Genomic DNA, 27,054 nt, shown 5'->3' with positions numbered 1-27,054 from the left:
CACATAATGGACTGTACATAATATAGGCTAATTATGAGGATAAACGAGATATTTACCACCAAAAAATCTAAAATATGAATCAATTGAGTTCCAACCATCAGCAGTGGATTTTTACTGCTGTCAATAGTCTATTTCTTCTTGCAGTCCAGAGAGGTAGATTGGTGGTAAATATCAAGCTTAGCCTTGGAATATTCTTTGTGTAGAGTCCCTTGTATGTGCCATATGTATAATTACATTTAATTGCACAAATATGTACATTATAATGATGAAAATGACTTTGTTGCTTACCTCACACTTTTATTTTGAAGTCGCTAAATCGAAACCGGAAGTGTTAATGTCAGAACCTCCCTACGGTGTCTATTTTAGGACATTCTCACTTCTCAGTCGATCAAACTGATACACTCCCTTAAGGTAATGTGACAGGGTCTGGTGAAAAAGTAGGGCAAGGTCATTTTTTATTTTTTATCCAGATTAAGAAAGTGCAGATAAACTTTCTTATGCCGACTGCCAATGGCCCCGGGCCTGAGCTAGATTACTCTTCCTGCTACAACTGGTGGATTGATGATTCGCTTGCTTAGTCAAACGTATTGATTGTAAGTCGCTTTGGAATAAGGCGTCTGCTAAATGCCAAATATGTAAATGTAAAGCTGATGACCTTCTGCTTCCTGTTAGGCCTAATAACGCCCCTCAGTTGTGACATTATTCACCATAAAACACAGCCTCTTGTGCCTTACTGCTTAGAACTGTTTTAGCTCATTATAACTAAGCAGTAAGGACCTATCACTCCATAGGACACTGTAAAGGTGTAGCTTTAAATCTAGTTTTGTAAGTATTCCCCACAGATAACGAAAAGAAAAGATTTTCCTGTATTTTTGGCTGACATGCAGAAATCCTATATGTGACACAGTCTGATCATTTGGTCCGCATGTCGGCAACCAATCAAAATGTTCAGACTTTTCTTGTGAAACACAGAACTACGTTTCAACGTTGTTGAGAATCACAACACAAACTCGCTAGTCAAGCCAAAGTAATACAACAACGCAATGGATTGGGTGAGTAATCCCCACTGCTACCTAGTTAACTACTTTACATTGTTAGCAGGCCCACAAAACAAGCTGTAGTTAGTTGACTAGCGATGAGTCATTGATTTTCAACAACTGTAATGTATTCACATTTTTCGAAAGAAAAGTCCGATCATTACATCAGATCCCAATATGAGGTCCAAAGCATTATGTCGAAATTCTATAATCCTATACACTGTATGTCCCTGAATCAGGAAAAGCCCTATATGTGCTCCAATGTGTCGGCCGAGGTAGGATATAAATCATTATGGCGTCTGAGAGATCTATTGATTGCACATAGCAACCCTTCAGTCGATGGTTTTGTTATGTGTTGATTATTCAAACTTATTCAAACACATTCAGGTCAATTATTGAGAATGTCAATAGCCAACGTGTTGTCAACCACCATGTTTTCAAGCCATCCAGTCAGAATTGCCACTTCATTGTCCAACTTGAGACTGCACAGAGACAATGATCTTGTTTGACTATTGAATCTCCCGAGAACAGGCCGGTCAGTGTATCTCTGCAGTCTCAAGAAGATGGACAATGAGGGGCAATTCTGTCTGACGGCAGGGCTTGAAAATATGGTGGTGAAAAACATGTTATGGCTGTTGACATCCCTCAGAATCTCTACATTCCAATCAGGCAGCTATTCCCTATGCAGGGCACTACACATGAATGAATGATCTTTATTGTCATTGTAACAAGTACAACACAATTTACAATGCAAGCCCTAGGTGCTAACAATCAACACAGTTGACTAAGATAATAATAATAACAAGAATGAGACATAAATAGACATAAATAGGGGGGATATAAATAGGGGATAAGTGATCGGTAGGAATCTGAGAATGTATGTAAACGTATATGCTTATATACACCATATGGCCTATTCACAGGGGGGTATATAGACAGGGGGTAGTTAGCATGTAACTGTGTACTTTTATAAACATGTAAACGTAACTTATATACAGTATATTAAAACCTAACACAAGTAAACATATTGCAGGGTTATAGAACATTACACAGGGTATTCAGCTGTTTTAAGGGAGATTGCAATCCATAGGGAATGAAAATGTTCAGTTCAAAGTGATCTCCAGCCTAGACGTAACTGTCGAGAACAACAGGTGTACATTACTACACCATAAGGAGAACACCAGGTGTACATTACTACACCATAAAGAGAACACCAGGTGTACATTACTACACCATAAAGAGAACACCAGGTGTACATTACTACACCATAAGGAGAACACCAGGTGTACATTACTACACCATAAGGAGAACACCAGGTGTACATTACTACACCATAAAGAGAACACCAGGTGGACATTACTACACCATAAAGAGAACACCAGGTGTACATTACTACACCATAAAGAGAACACCAGGTGTACATTACTACACCATAAGGAGAACACCAGGTGTACATTACTACACCATAAAGAGAACACCAGGTGTACATTACTACACCATAAGGAGAACACCAGGTGTACATTACTACACCATAAAGAGAACACCAGGTGTACATTACTACACCATAAAGAGAACACCAGGTGTACATTACTACACCATAAGGAGAACACCAGGTGTACATTACTACACCATAAAGAGAACACCAGGTGTACATTACTACACCATAAAGAGAACACCAGGTGTACATTACTACACCATAAAGAGAACACCAGGTGTACATTACTACACCATAAGGAGAACACCAGGTGTACATTACTACACCATAAAGAGAACACCAGGTGTACATTACTACACCATAAAGAGAACGCCTAGCCTCGCCTGAATTCTCGTCGTGTTCAATAATTCACAACTAGTTCAGTGTCTCAGTGAGTCGGACAGTTTCCGCTCTATACATTTTGACCACTTGGGGGCGGTATTTCCTTGACTATTTTCCTCAAGACATTAGGACGTTAGGATACCTACCTCCACAAGAACCATTCATGATCCTTCTGTACGGGGTCATCCCTATGGTCCCACAACCCAATGGTCCCACATTTCTGATATTTCATAGGTGGGCTAGGGATAGGGTTAGGACTAGGGTTAGGGTTAGGGTCAGGGTCAGTGTCAGGGTTAGGGTCAGTGTTAGGGTTAGGACTAGGGTTAGGGTTAGGGTCAGTGTTAGGGTTAGGGTCAGTGTTAGGGTTAGGACTAGGGTTAGGGTTAGGGTCAGTGTTAGGGTCAGTGTTAGGGATAGGGTTAGGGTCAGTGTTAGGGTTAGGGTTAGGGTCAGTGTTAGGGTTAGGACTAGGGATAGGGTTAGGGTCAGTGTTAGGGTCAGTGTTAGGGTTAGGGTTAGGGTCAGTGTTAGGGTTAGGGTTAGGGTCAGTGTTAGGGTTAGGACTAGGGATAGGGTTAGGGTCAGTGTTAGGGTTAGGGTTAGGGTTAGGGTCAGTGTTAGGGTTAGGGTTAGGGTTAGGGTCAGTGTTAGGGTTAGGGTCAGTGTTAAGGTTAGGGTCAGTGTTAGTGTTAGTGTTAGTTAGATTACTTAGAAATGTGGGACCATCGGGCTGTGGGAACATAGGTCACACTCCCCTTCTGTACAGTTGAGACAAATGTATTGATTGTAAGTCGCGTTGGAATAAGGCATCTGCTAAATGCCAAAAATGTAAATATAAAATGTAACAGTAAGCAACATGTGCCAACAATCAGCTGATTGATCTGACACAATTAAACATTTAACATTTTAAAATCCTCTTTTTTAAAATAAACAGTCAAATGCATTCCATTACACTGAGGGCTACTCATTCACAAACTGTAATGGATAATTGATCTGTGTGATAAACGCATGAATAGCCTATGTGTAAATAGATAGATCGAAATAGATCAAAGATAGGCAGCAGTGGGATATTATGATGAATGAACAACTCTGTTTCTGCTGTGAATCCATACTGAATGTTCTCTTAAAGGTTCTGCTTTCGTCAGTCTTCTGTGAATTCCTTATCTGGGAACAAAAACCTTCGCTTTTTCGCCTTCGCTTCGATTTAGATGAAACAAGTTCAAATGTAGCTCCGCTTTATTAAACCAAACTGGATTAGACTTATGAACCGAGCTATTTGGGTGGGAGGTTTAGGAAATGCTCATTTATACATACAGACATCAGAGGAACGCAATGACCCCACACCACTCTTTCTTTGAAGTTGATTGGCTTATCCAAGCCGACTAAGCCGACCATGACTTTTTCCTATCGTTTCTATTAAGGCTCTAGTATGCATGCAGTACAGTAACAACTGTTATATTAAGGCTCTAGTATGCATGCAGTACAGTAACAACTGTTATATTATGGCTGTGTCTTGGTGTGATCTTCATCCACGCCTTAGAAAAGAAAAGGTTACAAAATGAATGAATGAATGAATGGTCTTTATTGTCATTGATATAGTACAGGTACCAGAGATAGATAGATAGATAAATAGAGATAGATAGATAAATACTTTATTTATCCCTGTGGGGAAATTCATTTTGCCACGCCACTCCACTAAAAACCACACATAACAACACAACACAACATAAAGGACAGACAACAACACTGGGCCAGCCATGTACAGTATATAAAAAACAGTGAGATCTGATATAAAAGTGGATTAAAAGGATGGCTATAGTTATTTATATTAAAATACTAAAAAAGTGATGATGGTGATTAAAATAAATAATAAATACAGATTCAGGAGCCTTGACCCCGACTGCTACTTTAGTTTCCATTGAACAGTCTTAGTGCAGCCGGGATAAATGATTTTTTATATCGCTCCGTCCGGGAGCGGATCGTAATGAACCGCCCTCTGCGGCGGCTGCTGGTTTGCCCAGCGAGGACATGATGGAGGGGGTGGTTGGGGTTGTCCCTGATGGACAGCAGCTTACTCCTAGTCCTTCTCTCCACCACCGTCCCCAGAGAGTCCAGGCTCCTTCCCACCACTGAACCCGCCTTTTTTACGAGCTTGTCCAGCCGTCCGGTATCCCTCTTGGTGATGTTTCCCCCCCAGCAGACTGCAGCGTAGAAGAGAATGCTGGCCATGACAGACTGGTAAAACATGGCCAGCATCTCTCCACACACTTCAAAAGACCTAAGTCTTCTTAAGAAGTACAGCCTGCTCTGGCCCTTCTTATAAAGTGCCTCTGTGTTGGTGGACCAGTCCAGTTTGTCGTCCAGATGCACCCCCAGGTACTTGTAGGTCTTCACCACCTCGATATCCTCGCCCCGGATGTTAATGGGCAACCGAGGTGGCTTAGACCTACGGAAGTCTATAACTAGCTCCTTGGTCTTAGTTTGGTTGAGGAGCAGACCATTCCTCTCGCTCCAGACGCTGAAGGCTCCTATCAGATCCCTGTACTCCCCCTCCCGTCCATCCCTCACGCACGCCACTATGGCTGTATCGTCAGAGTACTTCTGTACGTGGCAGGACTCAGAGTTGTGTTTGAAGTCTGATGTGTACAGGGTGAACAGGAAGGGAGCCAGCACAGTTCCCTGCGGAGCCCCGGTGTTGCTCACTACTGTGTCCGAGACACAGTTCCCCAGCCTGACTGACTGTGGCCGTCCAGTGAGGTAGTCCATGATCCAGGATGTAGTGGAGGGATCAACCCCCATACCTGAGAGCTTCTCTCGGAGTAGAAGAGGCTGGATGGTGTTAAAGGCACTTGAAAAGTCAAAGAACATTATCCTCACCTGACTTCCCGGCTCATCCAGGTAGGAGTAAGCACGATGGAGGAGGTAGAGGACAGCGTCATCCACACCAACTTTTTCCTGATACCCGAACTGCAGGGGATCACGTGCATGTTCAGTCTGTGGTCTCAGATGTCTCAGAAACAGCCGCTCCAGTGTCTTCATACTATGTGAAGTGAGGGCAACCGGTCTGTAGTCGTTGAGCTCGGCCGGGCGCCCAGTTTTGGGTACTGGCACGAGACATGATGTTTTCCACAGAACCGGCACCGTCCCTGACTGTAAACTCAGGTTGAAGAGCTTCTGGAGGGGCTCAGCCAGTTGGTCTGCACAGACCTTCAGCAGCCGCGAGCACACCCCATCAGGACCCGCCGCCTTTCCAGGGTGCAGCCTCTTCAGCTCCGCCCTTACCTCCTCCACTGTGAGGGACAAGGGGGGGGGGCTTGGTGGGAGAGGGGGGGAGAGGAGGGGAAGGGGAGGGGAGGGGAGGGGGGGGGGGGAGGGAGGGGGGAGGGGAGGGGAAGGGGGCCCAGCCGTGCTGCCGAGCCTGTAGCTGTGGGATGTGGGGGAGGCTGGTGAAGCGGGAGAGGTAGTGGGAGGGGCAGCAGGGACAGAGTAGGCACCGGCCGCTGAGTCAAACCTGTTAAAAAAGTGGTTGAGCTCATTGGCCTTAGCCAAGTCTGGGACCGCTGCCTGACTGTTCTTCCGTTTGTAGCCGGTGATGGTCTTCAACGAAATTGGGGAGGGGGGGCTCCCCTGGTGCTAGAAAAAAAAAAAAAAAAAAAAAAACAAGAAGGGAAAAGAGCTGGTTTACATAAATAAAGGCTATGTACACTATCCACTATACTATACTATACAAATAAAACACTGTGCTGTACTCTATGCTATGCTATACCTATTCTAACATTTCCTATTCTCTGAACCTTATGTACCCTAGGGTTGTCATATTGCACATAGTGTTATTGCACATTCATTTAAAGTGTCGCAGTTTGCAGGTTTGAAATGTACACAGTTGTGTTTCAGTATTACACTTGATTTCAATCTAGTAGCTGCCATCAATTTGTCTAGATTGTCCAGGGCCTAGAACCTAGGTCTTTGCTGTGTTCAGGGCCTGAATGGCCCTGGGGTAGAAGCTGAGCTTCAGTCTGTTTGTCCTTGCGAACATGGTCCTGAACCGCCTGTTCGAGGGCAGCCGAGCAAAGTGTTCGTACCCAGGGTGGGATGGGTCTCTGGAGATCTTGGAGGCCTTCCTGAGGCAGCGTGTGTTGTACAGCTCTTCCAGAGAGGGGAGGGGGGCGCCGGTGATCTTCTGGGCCGATCTCACGACTCTCTGTAGCGCATTCCTCTCTGCGGCTGTGCAGCTGGAGAACCAGATGCAGATGCAGTAGGTGAGGATGCTCTCCACTGCGCAGCGGTAGAAGGTCACCAGCATCTCCTGTCCGATGTGGTCTTTCCTGAGGACTCTCTCATGGAAAAGGGTCTCTTGGTCCCTGTGGAAGATCATTTATACAACGGATATATAATAATAATAATGATAAGAATACATTGAACTTATATAGCGCTTTTCTAGACACTCAAAGACGCAAAGATATCCATCCATTGTCTTTATTGGTCAGTTTGCGTTCCAGCCGTGCCGATATCCATGATATACGCACGGCTAAATGGAAAGTTGACACATCTTTTCATATTACTCCGCGTTTGTATATATTACGGTTAAGTTACATTCTTACCGTTGCTTAGCAACCGATAAACAACTGTTCAGCGGATGAACACACTTACAATAAAACATAGTTCCATTAAAACACATTTAATTAAAAGTTTGTCTTGTCTTTCTTTTGTGAAATATTGATAGATAAATGTGGTAACCGTTGTATAAAAGCGTTATTGTGAACATGGTCACAGCATTGAATTCATTGGTAAAATCACTTAAGTGTGCTTTCAAATGTGGGCATGGCCTGTATATACTGTATGTATTCTGTTGAAAACAGTTCTACCTTCTCAAACATTTTCTCAATTGTATTTGTCACTGCTTGTTTTTTATGCCATGAAATATGCTGTGATATTTATTCATATTAATATATATTATATTATTATATAGAGTGATAAAGGGCATTATTTTGGGACCATGGGTTTTCCCTCAATGAAATAACATAACATTCTGTAGTATTACTTTCTTTCACAACAAACCGGATGTTCTGTCTTTGATTGTAATCTTTGAGAATCATCGTTTTTTTTTGTTATGTCTTTTATATATTTATCTATATCTATCTATATATCTATATCTATATCTATATATTTACAGTATACGTCTGTGTAAACTACTCTTCTGGATAGAGGTGTTCAACTTGTATTGTATTATGGTTATATTATACTGTTGTTTCTGTATGAAATATAAAAACACATTTGCAGTATAAAGAGTTTATTCTGAATTGTTAATAGACAGACCAATATACAATTTATTAGAAGTTTAAAGCAAGTCTCTGAGGCTACGTAAGTGGTCAGTCCTTTTGGTGATACAATAGAAACAATGCAATAGAAACAATGCAAATTGACTTGAGTAAATGCCATTTTAACACATTTGCCAATACAGAAGCTGACTGATTTAATATATAACAATAATAATAATAATATATAATATACACTATTCCTCTCCTCGATCTCACTCTTTTGTGAGGAACATGTAGAGAATCACAGTGTGGAGGTGAGCACTGGCGTTGAGGAGGCAGCAGAGGCTCTGGAAGATCTCCAAGTCTTCTTGATCGTTATCTGTGACAAGATCGTTGACAGTTAGAAATCTGCATATGTCTACTTATTTTAACTGTTTTTCTATTAATGTGTTCCCAAATAATATGCCCTTAACTTTAAGATTATTTTAGTGCCACAAAGCTTGAAGGAATCTGGACCCTGATCTGATACGATAGTCTAAGTGCCTATAACAACTCACCAGCCATAAACTCGTACATCTCCATGGCAACGTCTGAGAACATGTTTTCCACGGCCCGGATGAAGGACCACTTGTCAGCAGGGGAGGAGAACACCTCACACACCTGCTGCACCATCTTGACGGACCAGTTCATGCAGTACCCGTCCTTCTCACACACCTGAGAGGGGTAACCAGAAATGTCAGGCCGGTTCAGGCAGTACCTTCCGTTAAGTGGGCACAAAATGGGGGAAATGTGTCTCTTAGGTTAAAAGATACCGGAACCCTAGAGCAGATAATAAAGTTATTTAGCAGCAGTGACTGACCAGTGTGAGGTACACAAAGAGTCGTGAGCTCTCAAACAGGCGTCCATTGAGGGCCTTGCTGGCCAGCACGCTGTAGCACACGCTGTTCCCACACAGGAACAACAGACGAGCCACATTCTCCATGGGCCATGCCTGGGGAAGGACTGGAGGCCAACAGAACCAGCACAAAACAAAACAACTGTCATTCATACACACAGCATTCACACTTTACATTAACATTTTTGACATTTAGCAGACGCCTTTATCCAAAGCGACTTACAAGCGCAGTACATTTATCGCAGCCCGGTACACACATAAAGATAATCTGGCCGATTTTGGCCCAATTTCCCCCCTTCCGACCAAGGACAGCAAACGCCCGATTATCGGATGGCTCTAAAGATTATCCTACAAGATTATCCTGTGGTGTGAGGTGTGTTAAGATTTCTCCCGACAATCTGCTCGGAAAATGGTCGGGGCCGACGATCGTAAATATTAGACGTGTTCAATATTTATGATCAAAAGTCTTCTTGTCTGTGGTCAAAACTGACAACTCCCAAGTCCGATTGTGACGTGGAATGGAATGTAGCCAATCAAGAAGCCAGCTGACTGACGCGTCTTCTTCTTTTCGTTCTTCTGCACTTTATTTTCCCTGTAGCACTTGGCTGCCTCTACAGGTCAGTCAGGGTACTACTACCCTGTTCACGCGAGACTCCAGACTGTCGGAGGACAGATCTTTATGCATGTGGTTGTATATTGGAGCACACCACACACAATACGATCAAGACTGTTCAATCCATGATTTTTTATCTTCATGTGTGGGGTCTCTCTCAGATAATCAGAAAATCCTTATATGTGTACCAGGCTTAAGGTAAGTGAATCATCTATACATCAGTCATCATCACACATGATGGTGCACTCACCATTTGCTTAGTGAAATCTATAATCCTATGGTAATGGTACATACTGTACGTGTGGACTGACCAGACATACAGTATATACAGTATACAGACAAAAGAGTGTAAAAGGTTTGTCTACCATTCCTGGGTGTGTAAAATATAATCATTCAAAGTTGCCAAGTCCTCTGGGCTACTGCAGTTACCTATGAGCTCCTCCAGGATGGCCATTATGGTGTCGCTGGTCCAATCTTTGGCTTCCAGGTCGCTGTGTAGCAGGATGAGAGCCTTGGCCAGGTCGGACTGGGCCACCCCAGCACGCAGTTGCTCCTGCCAGCCTAGCGAACCTGGAAAGAACATTCCCTTACACTACACATACACTTTGCCTTGCAACTCTGGCCAACCAAAAAACAAGCATTTCATTTGTTATTATTAACATTAGAATTTCACCATGTAATTACTAACAAGTGATTTATATACTGTACAAAAGTGCAACCAGTTTTTTTAAGGTAGAAACCGAGAAGGCCCATGTTGTCCCTCTCACCGTCTGGTAGCAGTGGTCCGTAGAGGATGAACAGCAGCCGGGCTTGGCTGACAATGGGCCAGGGTTTCAGGATGCGGGTCAGCCAGAACAGAGTGTCCTTGCTGTTCTTCCAGGGGTCCAACAGAACCTGTCTGCAGAACAGACGGATCTGTTGCTCCAACAGCTGACATGAACCTGAGGGAGAAAAAAGACATACGGATCACTCACGTCTCTCACACTCTTTCAATTAGCCTTTTTGTTTGTTTCTCTCTCTCTCTCTCTCTCTCTCTCTCTCTCTCTCTCTCTCTCTCTCTCTCTCTCTCTCTCTCTCTTATAGGGACAGACACTCACCTGGCCTTCCTGTGACCACTGACATGATTTTCTGGGGTAGATTTGTGAAGTCGCACAGGAAGTTGAAAACTCTGTGACACTCCAGCTCCTCCCAGCCGGCTATCAATGTCTGTCAGTCAAACATTAACCATCTCAATACAGGATTCAGCCTTTGATATTAAATTGTCTGATGTTCTTTGTAACTAGGCTCTCACCTGTAGAAACGCTCCATAGCTGGAGAAGCCTTGGCATTGCACTGATTTAATGCACTCTTCCATCATGAAGCAAGGAACCTGAGTGGGAGGTAACAACGGTGTTAGTCTAAGTAAGGTTAACTAGAAAATAACAATCTATTCAATGTTGTCAACTGTTTGGTTTGTTTAGAAATGTGAGAATGATTGTAGAGCACAAACAGCTAAACATTGCCTCATCTGTCCTCCCTCACCTCTCTGTCTTACCTGTGAAAACTTGCTATATATGAACGTTAGCCTATCCTTTGTTGGCAGCAAGAGGGTACATCTCTTGAACAATACACCTGAAACGATGAGCAAAAACCACAAGAATGTAACATAGTGACTATATTTGCCAACCAGGACCACTTGCTTTCCTCATCGGACCCCCTATGAAAGGAGATAGAAATAATACTTTGGTCTATGATTCTACCTGATAAAGAATTACAGCAGAAATAATGTGGCTCTGAATATTAGTTTATTATAATAAACATGTGTGTTCTTGGCCAACCAACTAAGTAAAATAAAGGTAAATTAATCAAATAAAGCTGTTGAGGTGCCTCTCACCCAGCGATGTGTAGTGTTCTAGTGAGGACACCTCGGTGGAGTGATGACACCCCTGTACGATGGTCCTCTTCCTCCAGGTCTGAGTGGAGACATAGCCCATGATGTGGCGACTGATGGCCTTGGACGCCATGCTCAACACACTGATCTGCAACACTTTACCACAACAAACAATGAGGCAGGGAGAAACATCTCATTAATTCAGATGCACGTCATTGGAGCTATACATATGTAAGACCATTTAGTACCCTGCCCCTGGTAACGGCTTCAATCAGAATAGTTAAGCCTCATAGATATGTCTCATCTAAATAATCATAATTCACCCATCCTGAAAAATGTCCAAAGCAAACAGAACCCACCAGAGAGTCTGTCCAGGATCATGTCAAAGACCTCGGGGGCCAGCCACTCAAAGAAACAGTCGCTGGCCCGAACCTGACGAACCTGGCTGCGGGTGGTCATGCTGCGGGTGGTCATGGTCCTGACGGGATACGGCCGGCGTCTGCGGTGATACTTGACTTTCCTTGTCACTTTCGTCATAATAACTGGAATACTGTCAAGCCTTTATTGTCCCACAGATAATCTAGAAGCGAAAGGAAATAGCTAGTTAGTTAAACTTGGTGGTTAGCCACAAACTGAAAAGTTGCTGGCTAGGATAGCGGCATGAACTTACCCAGCTGAGGAGAATGGCACTTGTCAATAAACCTTAGAAATTGTTGCCTTACTGAGCTTTAAATGCTCCTTCACATGCTGTTATGTGTTCTGGTAAATATTGACACCACTGACATGAGACAATATAATATATATACTATAATATTATCTAAACTAAAGTCACAAACAGTTTTACCTCAGCCAGCGAGCCGCTATTGCGCTTGTGTGCTGCACAGTTCCTGCTCCCTCGCGAGGACACTGACAAGGGGTGCGTTCGTAAATACGCTCTGGAAATCTGATCAGCACTCATGGAATGCCTGTTGTCCAATCAAATTACTTGGTCCGTTTATGACGTTGAACTCAGTGTGCGTTCCGGCGCTCTCAGAGCAAATTTACGAACGCACCCAAGGAGCGCTACCGCGAAATACGATCAGCTCGCGCCGCATCATCTCGCGCCAAAAGTAAACATTACTACTAATAATAATATTCGACTCTTTATTTGCTGTTGAATCTCATTCACAACTGAAGTCATTTCGTCAACTTCTGACAATAGTTTAATGTAAATTAATGCTGTAGCCTTAATTGGAACTCGAAGCCGTGGTATATTATAGTGGATATTGGCACAGCTCTATCTACGATATACCACGGCTTCTCGTTCCATATTCAATTGAATGGGAAAGTGTGTCCAAACGTTTGACTGGTAATGTAGGTAGAACCATACAGTATTCACTGTACACAACTACATTAAAAATTATTGTGAAATTGCAAAACTGTTGCAATTCATCAAGCAACGTAGGCCTACATTGTTTGTGGTAGGCCTACACTTTTAGCCAGAGAACTTTCACAGCTTAGATGAAGATTGATAGATATTGGCATTCTCTTTATTGTTGCTTCATCTTTTAAACACGTTGCTTGTCAATACCAGAGAAAGGAATTCATTCACTCCCACGCACTCAGTAACATACATGATTACTGACCCTCTACCTGACCTGCTACACTATAGTGCTAATGAGACCCATATAGGAGCCTTGATATCACACTGTAGGAAGGATACAGAATCAGTGACTGATTATTATGAGAAGCGGTTGTGAAAATAATATTTGTAGAATCTCCCATCCTGCTGTGATGTTTGAGCTGCTTTAAGCACCATTTAAACCTTAACTCGCCTTGTTACTAGGTTACAAAATAGTACTTTACATGCTGTCAATCAAACGGTCAAGCAGGGGGGGGGGGGCATTGTACAACATTGTAAGCTTAACAGAACAATAGATTGTAGACCAGTAAGTGATTCTTAGACTCATAATCTGATATATAGGCTATAATATCTTAGATGTTCCCCGTTTGTATTCTAGGGAAGATGGAATTGAATATTACAGGTAATTAGTTAACCTAGCACTCACATAAGACGAATTGAGCACAAACTGCAGCCTTTGCGGTTGATCTAAAACGGAAAAGGAGAAATCATAGTCAGTTCCATTCTGACAATACTTACGCCCACGCGTTCTATCAACACACAAATCAACTCTGACACTGTGGGGATGGATCTAGGCCCAAGCAACACCCACTAGATCAGTGTTGCAGAGGCCCACAACCAGACTACAAACCCTCTGCATTCCAGCAGCTGACCTCAAGCATTCCATCACGAGAGACCAAACCAAAGCATACTGGCTACTCTCACATTCTACAAGAGTCCACATCTGTCAAACTCAATACTCTAATCTGAGGGCTATACTACGAAGCAGTCTACGGGACTCTAGGTTCCCACAGCCCGATGGTTCCACAGCCCAATGTTCCCACATTTCTAAGTAATCTAACTAACACTGACCCTAACCCTAACCCTAACCCTAACACTGACCCTAACCCTAATCCTAACACTGACCCTAACCCTAATCCTAACCCTAACACTGACCCTAACCCTAACCCTAGCCCTAGCCCTAACCCTAACACTGACCCTAACCCTAATCCTATCCCTAGCCCACCTATGAAATATCAGAAATGTGGGACCATTGGGTTGTGGGAACATAGGGATGACCCCATCTACGGTTAGCGAGCTAATTTTGACGAAATGTATAGCTCCGAATGTCACAAAGGTGTCTCATCCAGGTAGCCAGGTAGATTCCTATAGCAATTTCTCTTGAAGCTTCTCTAACCTGCTCTGGGGTCAGGCTAACTGTACATTATTATACTGAATTTGTGCCCTATGCCGCGTGGCAAAAATCATTCCCTCTCGCAAATAATTTCATCATTATCATTTCATTAAAAGCCATATCAAAGGCTTCTGGACAATACTGACGTGATGCATTATTGTTATGTCCAAAGAATTACATTTTCAATGGCCTGGGGTGGTCCAGTGGTCTAGCACCATGGCCTGGGGTGGTCCAGTGGTCTAGCACCATGGCCTGGGGTGGTCCAGTGGTCTAGCACCATGGCCTGGGGTGGTCCAGTGGTCTAGCACCATGGCCTGGGGTGGTCCAGTGGTCTAGCACCATGGCCTGGGGTGGTCCAGTGGTCTAGCACCATGGCCTGGGGTGGTCCAGTGGTCTAGCACCATGGCCTGGGGTGGTCCAGTGGTCTAGCACCATGGCCTGGGGTGGTCCAGTGGTCTAGCACCATGGCCTGGGGTGGTCCAGTGGTCTAGCACCATGGCCTGGGGTGGTCCAGTGGTCTAGCACCATGGCCTGGGGTGGTCCAGTGGTCTAGCACCATGGCCTGGGGTGGTCCAGTGGTCTAGCACCGCGGCCTGGGGTGGTCCAGTGGTCTAGCACCATGGCCTGGGGTGGTCCAGTGGTCTAGCACCATGGCCTGGGGTGGTCCAGTGGTCTAGCACCATGGCCTGGGGTGGTCCAGTGGTCTAGCACCATGGCCTGGGGTGGTCCAGTGGTCTAGCACCATGGCCTGGGGTGGTCCAGTGGTCTAGCACCATGGCCTGGGGTGGTCCAGTGGTCTAGCACCATGGCCTGGGGTGGTCCAGTGGTCTAGCACCGCGGTCTACAGTGCACACATATGCCCATGTCGGCATGGGTTCGAATCCGGCCCATGCCCTGCTGACATGCCCTCTCTCTCTCCCTTCTTCTCCTTACTTTCTGTATCTGTCCAATAAAAAATGGAAAATATGAGTGGGACTGCGAACGACCGCGAACGACCGAACAGCATTAACTAGCAAACGACCGAACAGCGTTGTTGTCACGAAACCTTCATAGCATGCCGAGACTTTAATAGTCCCAGCTAGCAGCTAGCTCTCTATCAAACAGTGTCTGCAAGAAGCACAGGAACGTTTCGACCCAGCAACACGGTCCCTCTCAGTAACCAAGCCGTGAGAGGCCCCCCCCCGCCCCCCTCACCGGTGCCCCCCCTGGTCCCCCTCCCCTTCACCAAACCTCTGGCTTGGGAGAGCACATCCTGTCACTGAGTTATGGGCCATGGGCCCTCTACCAACATCTCCCCCTCTCCCTCCCTCCCTCCCTCTCTCCCTCCCTCCTCCCTCCCTCTCTCCATCTCTCTCTCTTCCTCTACCAACATCTTTATCAGCTCCCTCCCTCCCTCCTCCCTCTCTCCCTCCCTCCCTCCTCCCTCTCTCCCTCTCTCCCTCCCTCCCTCTCTCCCTCTCTCTCTCTCTCCCTCTCTCCCTCTCTCCCTCTCTCCCTCCGTCCCTCCTCCCTCTCTCCCTCCCTCTCTCCCTCTCTCCCTCTACCAACATCTCCATCAGCTCCCTCTCTCCCTCCCTCCCTCCCTCCTCCCTCCCTCCCTCCCTCTCTCCCTCTCTCCCTCCCTCCCTCTCTCCCTCTACCAACATCTCCATCAGCTCCCTCTCTCCCTCCTCCCTCTCTCCCTCTCTCCCTCTCTCCCTCCCTCCCTCCTCCCTCCTCCCTCTACCAACATCTCCATCAGCTCCCTCCCTCCTCCCTCTCTCCCTCCCTCCTCCCTCTCTCCCTCCCTCCCTCCCTCCTCCCTCTCTCCCTCCCTCCTCCCTCTCTCCCTCCCTCCCTCCTCCCTCTCTCCCTCTCTCCCTCCCTCTCTCCCTCCCTCCTCCCTCCCTCCCTCTCTCTCTCCCTCCCTCCCTCCCTCTCTCCCTCCCTCCCTCTCTCCCTCTACCAACATCTCCATCAGCTCCCTCTCTCCCGCTCTCCCTCCCTCCCTCCCTCCTCCCTTTCTCCCTCCCTCCTTCCCTCCCTCCTCCTTCTCTCCCTCTTTCCCTCTACCAACATCTTTATCGGCTCCCTCCTCCCTCTCTCCCTCTCTCCCTCTCTCTCTCCCTCCCTCCCTCCCTCCCTCCCTCCCTCCTCCCTCACTCCCTCTACCAACATCTCCATCAGCTCCCTCCCTCCCTCCTCCCTCCTCCCTCCTCCCTCCTCCCTCTCTCCCTCCCTCCCTCCTCCCTCTCTCCCTCTCCCAATCGATATGTTTTGTGAATTTGTACCCTGCTGCACCGAAAACGTACCGAACCGTGACTTCAAAACCGTGGTACGTACGGACTGAAATGTTTGCATACCGTTACACCCCTAGAAAACACGTGTCCTTCAGATCTACGCTGACTTCGTAGTCGCCCTGCTGTATAACATGACAGGAGGCTGTTTTGTTGTCATCATTGTGGCTGTGGCTGTCGACTGTGGCTCAGGAGGTAGAGCCGCTGTCTAAAGATCGCACGGTTGGCAGATCGGCGGTTCGACTCCCGGCTGGCCACATGTCGAGGTGTCCTTGGGCAAGACACTGAACCCCAAATTGATCCCAGTGAGCGGGCCGGCCGGCGCCTTGCGTGGTAGCTTGCTGCCATTGGTGAGTGAATGGGTGAATGAGAGGCCGTTGTAAAGGGCTTTGGATAAAGGCGCTATATAAGTCAGTCCATTTACCATGTCCCCTCTGGCACTAGGACCACTGTGCCCTTTGCCAGCAGATTCACAGTCTCCTCCCGGAGTGCACGTGTGTCTTTACTGGGCAGGACAACAACAGCCACATCTCTCTCAGTCTCTAGCCAGTTGCGGTGCAGCTGACAGGAAATTCTTGAATTTCCGTCTGATCCCGGCTGCCACCGCGCACCGAGGTGGTGGAACAGCCCACGGCAGGGTCTCTCTGAGAGGGACTTTCAAAGAGACAGAAAGAAGGACTGCTCCTCTTGAGACATCCACTACCCCCCAGCACTACGTCTCCTGAGACACCCGCTTTTCCCCTTTACTGTGTCCCCTAAAGGCCAATGCACACGGCCCCGATTTTGTCGCACCGCCGAATTGGATTCCATTGTTTTGAATGAGACAATGCACACGGCGTGCGATGCGATTTTGTCGCACGACAACATTCGATTCTCCATTCACACCCACACACTTGTTTCTCCAATGTCTACAGTATAAAACGTTTTTTTTTGTTTTTTTTCCCTTCTATCACGGAGACTGCCAATGGCCCCAGGCCTGAGCTAGATTACTCTTCCTGCTACGACTGGTGGATTGATGATTCACTTGCTTAGTCAAATGTATCGATTGTAAGTCGCTTTGGAATAAGCCGTCTGCTAAATGGCAAACATGTAAATGTAAATGGATAGGTCTCCTGGCAACAGAGGCATTCACTGCATCCGGCTCATGTCTGACAGACCAGCGGGCCACCACGCTGATAAGCTGCACCTAGTCAATGAAGAAGCACTCATATCAATAGTTATATGATGTCTATAAGAATGCAAGGGAAAATATATGCAAACAAGACTTGTATGTTTTCGTTCAGATTTTGAGCCACAAACATGTTCTTTATTTACATAAAAGCCTAGGCAGCAAAGCATGAATGTGTGATTACACAGCCCTTAATGCCTGATATTGCGAATACGCAACAATACGCAACATACGCCTGATAGCATCCTCCACTGTTTAGATCTGGCTAATGCAACATTACCAAGTGACTATACTTTCCCCCCCAAAATGAATATTTTTCTTAGAAAAATTTACTCAGGCATCTCTGGTCTGGCCATCTTTATGAGCATTTTAAATCCATTTAAATTTCAGAAACTGAACCTTTTGACCACTTAGGCTACCTTGGCTGGGCTACCTTTGTGTTTTGTGCAAAATAACAGCATCTGAAGAAGGTCTATGACCGAAAGCTTGCAATAAACGACAGTGTTTGAGTGTGAGGATGCTGTTATTTTGCACTCTACTGATACTCTTCAGTTCCAGCACCTCAGCAAAGTCTGATAACGGATGAGCGGTGGTATTTTCACTATTTGACTACCTTTTTGTTTTGAAATATGCCAAAAACAAAATTTTGATTAAGGGTCAGGTTGGATTACGAAATCCCAATCCCAATCCACATCTGAATCTTATTTTGGGGGGTTTTGAAATTCTAAGACTGAATACTATCTGATTGCGAAATCTGTTCAGAAAAATGTTGAAAGAGGCTACTGGATAAGGCCCTGGATTTACTTTCCCTGTATCCACTGGAGGGAATGGGATAGTATCTATCCTAGTCTATCCAGTCCTCCCCATGCATGATTTCTTCTAAACATTTCTGGCAGTGAGTTTGGAAAACGTGAGGCTCTTGGTTTTCTGGACAACCTCCAGTCCTCACTAACGTCGTGGATGTTCATGCATCCTTCAAAAGACAACATTACTACTTTCAATATACTGAATTATTCCATCCTGACAGTTGCATCCCACATCCCACGCCTTTTCACGGTGCTATATTTACCTTACCCCCCCCCCCCCCCCCCCCCCTCCCCAGACCACTCCCCCAGGGAGGGCTTACCGTTATACACACAATGTCATTGGATGAGAGCTGAGATAACCGCGCCAGCGCTCCGACGAACCCAATCTTTCAATCTCAGCGAGCAGAGCAACAACACCATACTGACTGAGCACCCCAAGAGTTTAGAGAAGGAGTTGAGAGAGGCCACAATGAAGACCCCGAGGACTCATGTCCCACTGTCCCACGTACCGTTATTTGCAACTTGTTTTCTGTTGGGGGTTATTTCCACCGTGAGCGGTAAGTTGTTTGAGTTTGTTTTTTTTACACTTCATTATTATCATATGAGCGCCGCGCACGCCGTGTGTTATTATTAAACATTGGTGTTTGGAAGTTGGTAGTGACATGCGATGTTTTTTGTTTATTTAGAAAGTAATTATGTTTGTTGGTAAATATGTTTCTGAATTGTGTTGGTTTCTGCATGTCAGTGTTGTGAGTTGAGCTCCTTCAATGAGAGTGACGCATGGGGACAGTTGTCAGACCTCTGCACGGCGCACACAATCATCCCGTTTAATAATGCCAAGGCATGTTTATATTTGTAACAAAAAACAATGAATACAATTGTTATTGATTGGTTGAAGAGGCGATGTTTATTTTCTCACACGATGATCTCGGGAAGGCTCAATCAAAAAAAAGCAATACTTCAAAACGTCATTACTCAAGATATTAAAGGCTTTTGATACATAATCGTCATACCAAACAGAATCGTTTTTATTTGTATTTTTTTAGAATATAGATATGTTCTTAAAACCCGAATGAAAGAACTGACACCTCAGGGCAAACTTGTTCAAAGTGCTGCCTGGCAACACAACAGTCCATTAAGAGCCAGCTTTAAGAGCCAGCTTCATGCCCATAGGCACTTTGCTTTGTTTACATCCAGGACATGTGGATGAATAGAAGACATCCTCTGATCTCTCTCAATCCTCATTCTCTAATGTTGTTGACTTCAAGCAAGGCTTGCTAAAAAGAAACCTTAAGAAACGTGATTAGTTGAAAATGTAGTATACAATTGATTGAATATACCTTAAAATGCAAATGACTCCCAACGACAGAGATTCAAAGGTTATGCAAATAAATGTGTCGCTTTGGATAAAGGCGCCTGGTGAAATGGCAAAAATGTAAATTGTGTCGTCTGTGTGTCGTCTGTGTCCAACCACAGAATCTGACTCACACAGGGGACAGATGTTGGATTGTTTTGGCTTGGAAGAATTGAAACAAAATGTGTCTTTTTTTTTACCTTGGAAAAATGACAACATACTTTCAACCTTAAAAGTACACACTGTATGTTCTCCCCAGTCCTCCTTTTTTTGCTCTATTTCAATGCTACATAGGCCTACATTAGTTATCATAGACTAAGTAGCTTTAACATCTTATTCTTTGGCCCCACAGGGCATAGGGCTAGCCGCCTAGCCGCGGGACATGGGTGTGGCTAATCTGGGATCCCAGAATCTGAAACGGAGAGAGGAGAGTCTGAATCAGTGTGACTATGTTGACCAAAAAACATTGAGTCACTTGTCCGGATGTGGCATAGCCTACATGCATGACAGAACGCCATGCCAACAGAACTCAGTGTAGTCGTGGTGCTTCCTGCCACTAATGACCACTCAAGCTAAGCACGTCCCCTATACTTTAATCACTGAACCCTTTCATTTGACCACCAGTGTCCCGCGACAGCAAGCAAGGGAGAAGGAGAAGGAGAGGGCCATTCTTGTGGGCCGGCGTCCAAACAGTCTGGCTGTGTCATACAAAATGTTTACAAAAACTGGAAGGAGCTGGAAAGAGCTGAACTGATGTTTTTCTCTTATTTTGGTCGTCTGCTGACGGTGGCTTTTATCTGAGGCTGAGACGGGGTTAGTGAGGTGAGGGGAAGTGCCAATACGTGTTTTGTGTGATTTCCAGGCTTACGTTCCTCACAACAGACTATCAGGGCTAAATATAGCTGTACACAGAGCCAATTGGCTTGGCTCAAGTGTGTGTGTGTGTGTGTGTGTGTGTGTGTGTGTGTGTGTGTGTATATGTGTGTGTGTCTGTGTGTCTGTGTGTGTGTCTGCGTGTGTGTCTGTGTGTCTGTCTGTGTGTCTGTGTGTCTGTGTCTCTGTGTCTCTGTGTCTCTGTGTGTGGTGTGTGGTATGTGTGTCCCATGAACCATTCAGAAAGTTTGCGCCTGTCCCTAGCCATCTGTCACTAGGGTCCTCCCTTCAGGGGATGTAGCTTCTTTTGTCCTGATGACCTAACTGTTAACGTCAACTGTTAACAGGGGGGGGGTACACTTTTTTCATATTAATTTTTAATGGCTCTTAATCAATGTTTCATCGCGAAATATGGAGTCGTCTAACTCGAGCCTCTCGATCAGTGTCTCCTCGTTCCACTTTCCAATCTGCTGCGTTTAATATTTCATACGTTGTCTCATGATCTTATACAACACGTCTGAACTTCATTCAAGCTTAACTCACACCATATAATACCTTTGTTCCACGAATTGAAGCGAGTCACCTGATTTAGAACTTTGGAGCAGTAGGCTATTGTTGTTTTCCCTCAGGATTCTACGGGTTGTTCATTGTTGGTTCTGTAAGACTTCAGAACCGACGGTTCTCGAGCCAGAGCCTATCTCCTGTTTCCGTAGCGCGAGGTGGTTTGATGTACAACCACCTGGACATGACGCTGGTATGTCGCAGGGTCTTACCCCCCCAGGGTCTTATCCAGCCCTTAATGCTGAGTGCCAAGCAGGGAGGCATCGGGCACCATTTTTTTCTAGTCTTTGGTGGTCCGGTGGATCGAACCTCACGGCTAACTTGTATGTTATGCAGCATCTGAAATGTAACACGAGGAGGGGAAAATTGATTCATTTCCAGCAGGCAACATTTTGTTCTGATAACTTTTATTTGCTTTTATGCAAGCTGTTAGGCTAGTCTGCGTGGCTTACCTTAGCAGAATGCTTGTTGTACAATACATGGCTGGGACATTTTTAGAAGTATTTGTTTGGGGGGGGGGGGGGGGGGGAGGGGTTAGCAGATGGGACTGCTGCACTGGATTATGGGTAATCTCGTCTGCCGCTGTAGCCTTCCCAGGCTTACTGTAAACACTCAGGTTGGTGACTTGGACCAGACCTGCACATACATACGTACATACATACATACAAGCAGTGTTGCCAGATTGGGCGCCCAATATTCCCACCCACTTGGGCTACTTATGATCACACTGGGTGGCTTTTAGACTGTGGTTAGGCTTGGAAAACAATCCCATCTGGCAACACTGCATACAAGGATGAATTGGACCCTTGGTCACACATCTAAAGTGTTACATTCCCCCCCCATGGGTCCTGTTTGGCGCCAAGGGTTTGACCTGACCGACCGTTGGACTGGCCTGCTTCTGTCTTCCAGGTCTCCCTCAGGCCCTGTCGCCTCGGGTTGTTAGTTATGAGTATTATGCCTCAGTGCCTTTTTAAGCGGTTTGGATGAGAAGAAGTTTGACGTTTGACATCCGTGACGTCAAGCTCTTCTTCCTGAGCTCTCTGTCTCTCAGATGGGACGCAGGGTTCCCACGCCACGCCACGCCACGCCAGCCAGCCAGGCTATGTGCTGCAGCAGGGTTCCCACGCCACGCCACGCCACGCCACGCCACGCCACGCCAGCCAGGCTATCGGCTATGTGCTGCAGCAGCAGCAGTACACCGGCGTGGTTAAGTGCTGTGTGCATGAGAGAGCAGCTAACCTAGGATGCATAATAGAGGAATACAGGAATGAACTGTACGTAGAGCTCTCACAAAGTCAACGCTGCACCTTTTGGCTTTATATAAGCTCATTTGAAACTATTTCTATAGTTAGGCCTTAAAAAGAAGGCCTTAAAAGAAGAAGAAGAAAAGCTTAGTCCGTCAAGCCCTCTTACTGTCTTGGGATTATTATTTTGTGTATACCCCTGATTAACTCCCGAGTCATGCTTGATAACTGGAGAGTCGTCTCCCCCCCCCCGAAAGCCTATTTTAAAAAGGAACGATTTTGCCCTTAGTTGCATAACACACATCGCTTACTTACTCATGCACTAGGGGGCACATTTTGTCATTGAGCAGCACACTCTGCCAGAATGAAAGGCTAGCCCCCAGAAGTTATTTTTAGGACATCAGTTTGATTATTACACTACTTATGTCAGGGCTAGTTTTCGTCCAAAGCAAATCAAGCTCGCTTGTACTCTTGCAACAATGTTAACGGGCCTTCTTTCCCCCTCCCCCTCCTCCCCTGCCCTCCCACTCTCCCCTGCCCTCCTCCAAGTGCCCTCAAATGGTCCACTCCAGGGAACAGGCCTGCCTGCCGTTTTGGCCTGTAGTTAGTCTGTTGTTTTTGTTGTCCCCCTGCCCTCTAATGCCATCACCAGATGTCTAAACGGACTGCACTCATATGGCGCCTTTATCCAAAGCGCTTTACAACGGCCTCTCATTCACACATTCACACACCGATGGCGGCAAGCTACCATGCAAGGCGCCGGCCGGCCCGCTCACTGGGAGCAATTTGGGGCTCAGTGTCTTGCCCAAGGGACACTTCGACATGTGGCCAGCCGGGGCTCGAACTCGAACCGCCGATCTGCCAACCTTGCGATCATTAGACGGCGGCTCCTCTACCTCCTGAGACACAGCCGCCAAACCGGTGACCCCAAACTCTGCCTGATCTTCTCAGCAGATGAATATGGAGCGACTGACTCCTCATCCCTGGAGTTGTAGTTTGTTACCTGCTCGTTAACTTTAAGGTCATCGGGTTGATTTTTAATCAGATGTGTGAGATGATAAGGTTGACGCATCGTGTTGATGTTGGTTCCTGAGATGTTAAACACTTATCCAGGCATTGTAATAATCTGATAATCTGACACATAGATATATACATACCTACTTGCCATCTGTATTTTTGCAATGCATCCATTGTGATTTTTTTTTTTTCTTCCTCTGGGGAAATAGGGGAAACATATGGAAAAGCGTCAAAGACATTTACCAGGACAATGCATGTATTTAAAGATGCTTAGAACCTCTTCAAGCTGGCCTTCACCAGTTGACCCCTCCGGCTCCCCTTCACCAGTTAACCCTCTCCCCTCCCCATCACCAGTTAACCCTCTCCCCCTCCCGTTCACCAGTTAACCCTCTCTCCCCCCTCCCCTTCACAGTTAACCCTCTCTCCCCTCCCCTTCACCAGTTAACCCTCTCCCCCTCCCCTTCACCAGTTAACCCTCTCCCCCCCTCTCCTTCACCAGTTAACCCTCTCCCCGTCCCCTTCACCAGTTAACCCTCTCTCCCCCTCCCCTTCACCAGTTAACCCTCTCTCCCCCTCCCCTTCACCAGTTAACCCTCTCCCCGTCCCCTTCACCAGTTAACCCTCTCCCCCCCTCCCCTTCACCAGTTAACCCACTCTCCCCCTCCCCTTCACCAGTTAACCCTCTCCCCCCCTCCCCTTCACCAGTTAACCCTCTCCCCCTCCCCTTCCCCAGTTAACCCTCTCCCCATCCCCTTCACCAGTTAACCCTCTGCCCCTCCCCTTCCCATGTGTCCCCAGCACTACCTCAATTAGGCCCCTATACTTTCTTCTATTTACCTTTTTGTGTCTTTTTATTATTACTACTCAATCTTTTCAGTTTGTAAAGCGTCTGTGAGTGTCTAGAAAAGCGCTATACAAGTCTAATGTATTATTATTATTATATTATTATTATTATTATTAGAAAAACGTCAAACCGTATTAATGTTCAAGTACCGACCTGAGTCAGCTAATATCAACACCTCGTTTTTAGCCCAAATCATTCTCTGACCTTATACCCTGAGAGCTGAGCCCTTTAGTGAACTCCAACCCAATCTTTGCCTGCGTAGCGTACCACCTGATCAGAGTGAGTGACCGTGGCTCTGCGGTAGCGGTGGTGTGTGTTTTGTGTGTGTGTGTTATTTGGATGCGAGTCCCGGGACATCATGGGAAAGGCCTGGGCTATTACTCATCAGTTCATTAAAAAAATACACAATGCCCCGTGGTGCTGCCAACCCACAGCGCTCAATGCCCCCCCCCCCCCCCTGCCAACCCACAGCGCTCAATGCCCCCCCCCCCTCCCTCTCGGTAGGATTATAATGAGTGGTGAGTCACCTCACGTGTTACCAGCTCCGTATGACAGTGTATGTGAAAGGAGGTCAACACTTATCTATCCAGGCACATTTATTGCAGTTGGAACTGTTATGCCAATAACGTAAAGTGCTTTTTATAGCTTCTCTCTTTCAGTGAGCGAAGGATAATCGATGGGAGCGATAAAAGGGGCTCTCTACAGTCTCTCCAGAGACCTTTCTCTCTACTCAGCACTTGACTCGACGAGAGAGAGAGAGAGAGAGAGAGAGAGAGAGAGAGAGAGAGAGAGAGAGAGAGAGAGAGAGAGAGAGAGAGAGAGAGAGAGAGAGGAGAGAGAGAGAGAGAGAGAGAGAGAGAGAGAGAGAGAGAGAGAGAGAGAGAGAGAGAGAGAGAGAGAGAGAGACAGCAGCAGCAAGCCTTACCAACTCCACCCTGGCCTGTCTATACCCATTCAATAGTGACGACCATATTCTTTTTATTTTTTAATTTAACCTTTATTTAAAGAGCTAGGGACAGGGAGGGGTCAGTAATGGGCAAAAGGGAGTGTCAACTCAATTGCAAGAAAAAAATCATAGACTCGCACTGTATGTCTCTCAGCAAGAGCTTGAAACTGGAAAGAAGGATCATCATATCACCACCGGATCATCATATCACCACCGGATGCGAATGCCTTTAGTATCTTGAACAGCTATGGTGTCTTGACTTCAGACACTCATTCACTCACACAAGACATTCATTTAGATAAAGAGACCAAGGCACTGCACTCTTGCAATGAAAATGTAAGAGCCTTTACTTACTTACCGTACTTTTTAAAATTGTTTACTTACCACATATTTTCCAGCAACACGACTTCAATTCCTTAACCAAATGTAGTGTGCTTTTTTAGTTTTTCTCCATTTGAAACTCACTAACTAACTGCTAAAGAATTCCAGAACACTCACCACCTAGAGTTCTATGTGGTATTTACCCAGCAACAATACTTTGATTGGCTACAAAATGATCATAATTTATGCATTTTTATGTGAATACAGTTACCTTTGGCACTCTAGAATGTTAACGATTTGGACGACTTTATTCACCCTTGGCACTAAATGAGCACAGTGAGAGTGGTTGAGGACACGAAGAGCATTTCAGGAGGAGAAGGAGAAGAATTTGATTCATAATTTCGCCCTGGAGATATTTTGTGATCTGGAATGAACGGTAACCTCATGCAGGGTTCCCGCGCTGCTCTTAAAAAACCTGTAAAGTCTTAATTCCAGCAATCCGATTTACAAGGCCTAAAAAGGTCTTACATTTCAGTTATTAGGTCTAAAAATGTAGGTGCTAGGTCAACATTTTTTTATTAACTTGTCCTAATAACTATTTACGTGGAAATGAATCAAGCTGGAACCAAATCAATGCCAATTCGCTGCCCCCGGGAGAAATTATTGGCGAACTAAGCTATGGCAGGATGACAAAAAACTATCAAATGGTGTCGCAACAGGTCTAAAGTTCTATCCAAAGAGGTCTAAAAAAGGTATAAAAAGGTCTTAAATTTGACTTGTTGAAACGTGTAGGAACCCTGACGAATGGTAACCTCATGTCATTTCTCAAACAATGGAAAGTGAAACTCTAGAAAGGAAACTCTAGGAAAGTGAAACTCTAGAAAGGAAACTCTATTATAATAATAATAATAATAATAATACTACATTAGACTTATATAGCTATTTTCTAGACACTCAAAGACGCTTTACAAACTGAAAAGATTGAGTAGTAATAATAAAAAGAAACAATAAATAAATAAAAGAAAGTATAGGGGCCTAATTAAGGTAGTGCTGGGGACACATGGGAAGGGGAGGGGGAGAGGGTTAACTGGTGAAGGCGAGCTTGAAGAGGTGGGTTTTGAGGGCCTGTTGTTTAAATGTTGGGAGGGTGTTGGCCTGTCTGACGTGGTTGGGGAGGTCGTTCCAGAGGGAATATATTATATCGTATCAAAATATCATATCAGTATTTTTCAAACGGTAAGAATGTAACTTTGACAACGGTAATATATACGAACACGGAGTGATATCAAAAGATGTGTCAACATTCCATTTAGCTATCGGCACGGCTGGAACGCAAACTGACCAATAGAGACAATGGACC

The 27,054-nt window shown here is 45.6% G+C and overlaps 3 protein-coding genes across 3 annotated transcripts in view; 1 reads left to right on the top strand and 2 right to left on the bottom strand.

The window, feature by feature from the left end:
• LOC308165161 (NACHT, LRR and PYD domains-containing protein 12-like) overlaps window positions 1-27,054 on the bottom strand; it is a 436,373-nt gene that overhangs the window by 359,677 nt on the left and 49,642 nt on the right. The gene's annotated exons all lie outside the window — the stretch shown is intronic.
• Window positions 5,727-12,026, bottom strand: LOC308165054 (F-box only protein 47-like; the record flags this gene model as incomplete). The annotated part of the gene is made up of 12 exons (XM_080539155.1): window positions 5,727-5,820; window positions 6,005-6,166; window positions 8,388-8,490; window positions 8,669-8,825; window positions 8,971-9,113; window positions 10,049-10,189; window positions 10,387-10,560; window positions 10,717-10,825; window positions 10,911-10,988; window positions 11,154-11,230; window positions 11,493-11,645; window positions 11,849-12,026. The coding sequence occupies 12 exons, from the start codon at window positions 12,024-12,026 to the stop codon at window positions 5,727-5,729; spliced, it is 1,569 nt and encodes a 522-aa protein (XP_080395281.1).
• LOC308165053 (lactadherin-like) overlaps window positions 21,885-27,054 on the top strand; it is a gene marked incomplete at both ends in the record, with an annotated part of 44,118 nt that continues 38,948 nt past the window's right edge. The window contains 2 exons of the mRNA XM_080539154.1: window positions 21,885-21,888; window positions 22,374-22,538. Coding sequence (XP_080395280.1) covers window positions 21,885-21,888; window positions 22,374-22,538 — 169 coding nt within the window. The remainder of the gene's footprint in view (window positions 21,889-22,373; window positions 22,539-27,054) is intronic.

Source organism: Nansenia antarctica (genome assembly GCF_963989245.1).
Source record: "Nansenia antarctica genome assembly, chromosome: 9".
NCBI classification, from domain to species: Eukaryota; Metazoa; Chordata; class Actinopteri; order Argentiniformes; family Microstomatidae; genus Nansenia; species Nansenia antarctica.
The sequence above is the reverse complement of the archived record's forward strand: the minus strand, read 5'-3'. Positions and strand labels throughout refer to the sequence as shown.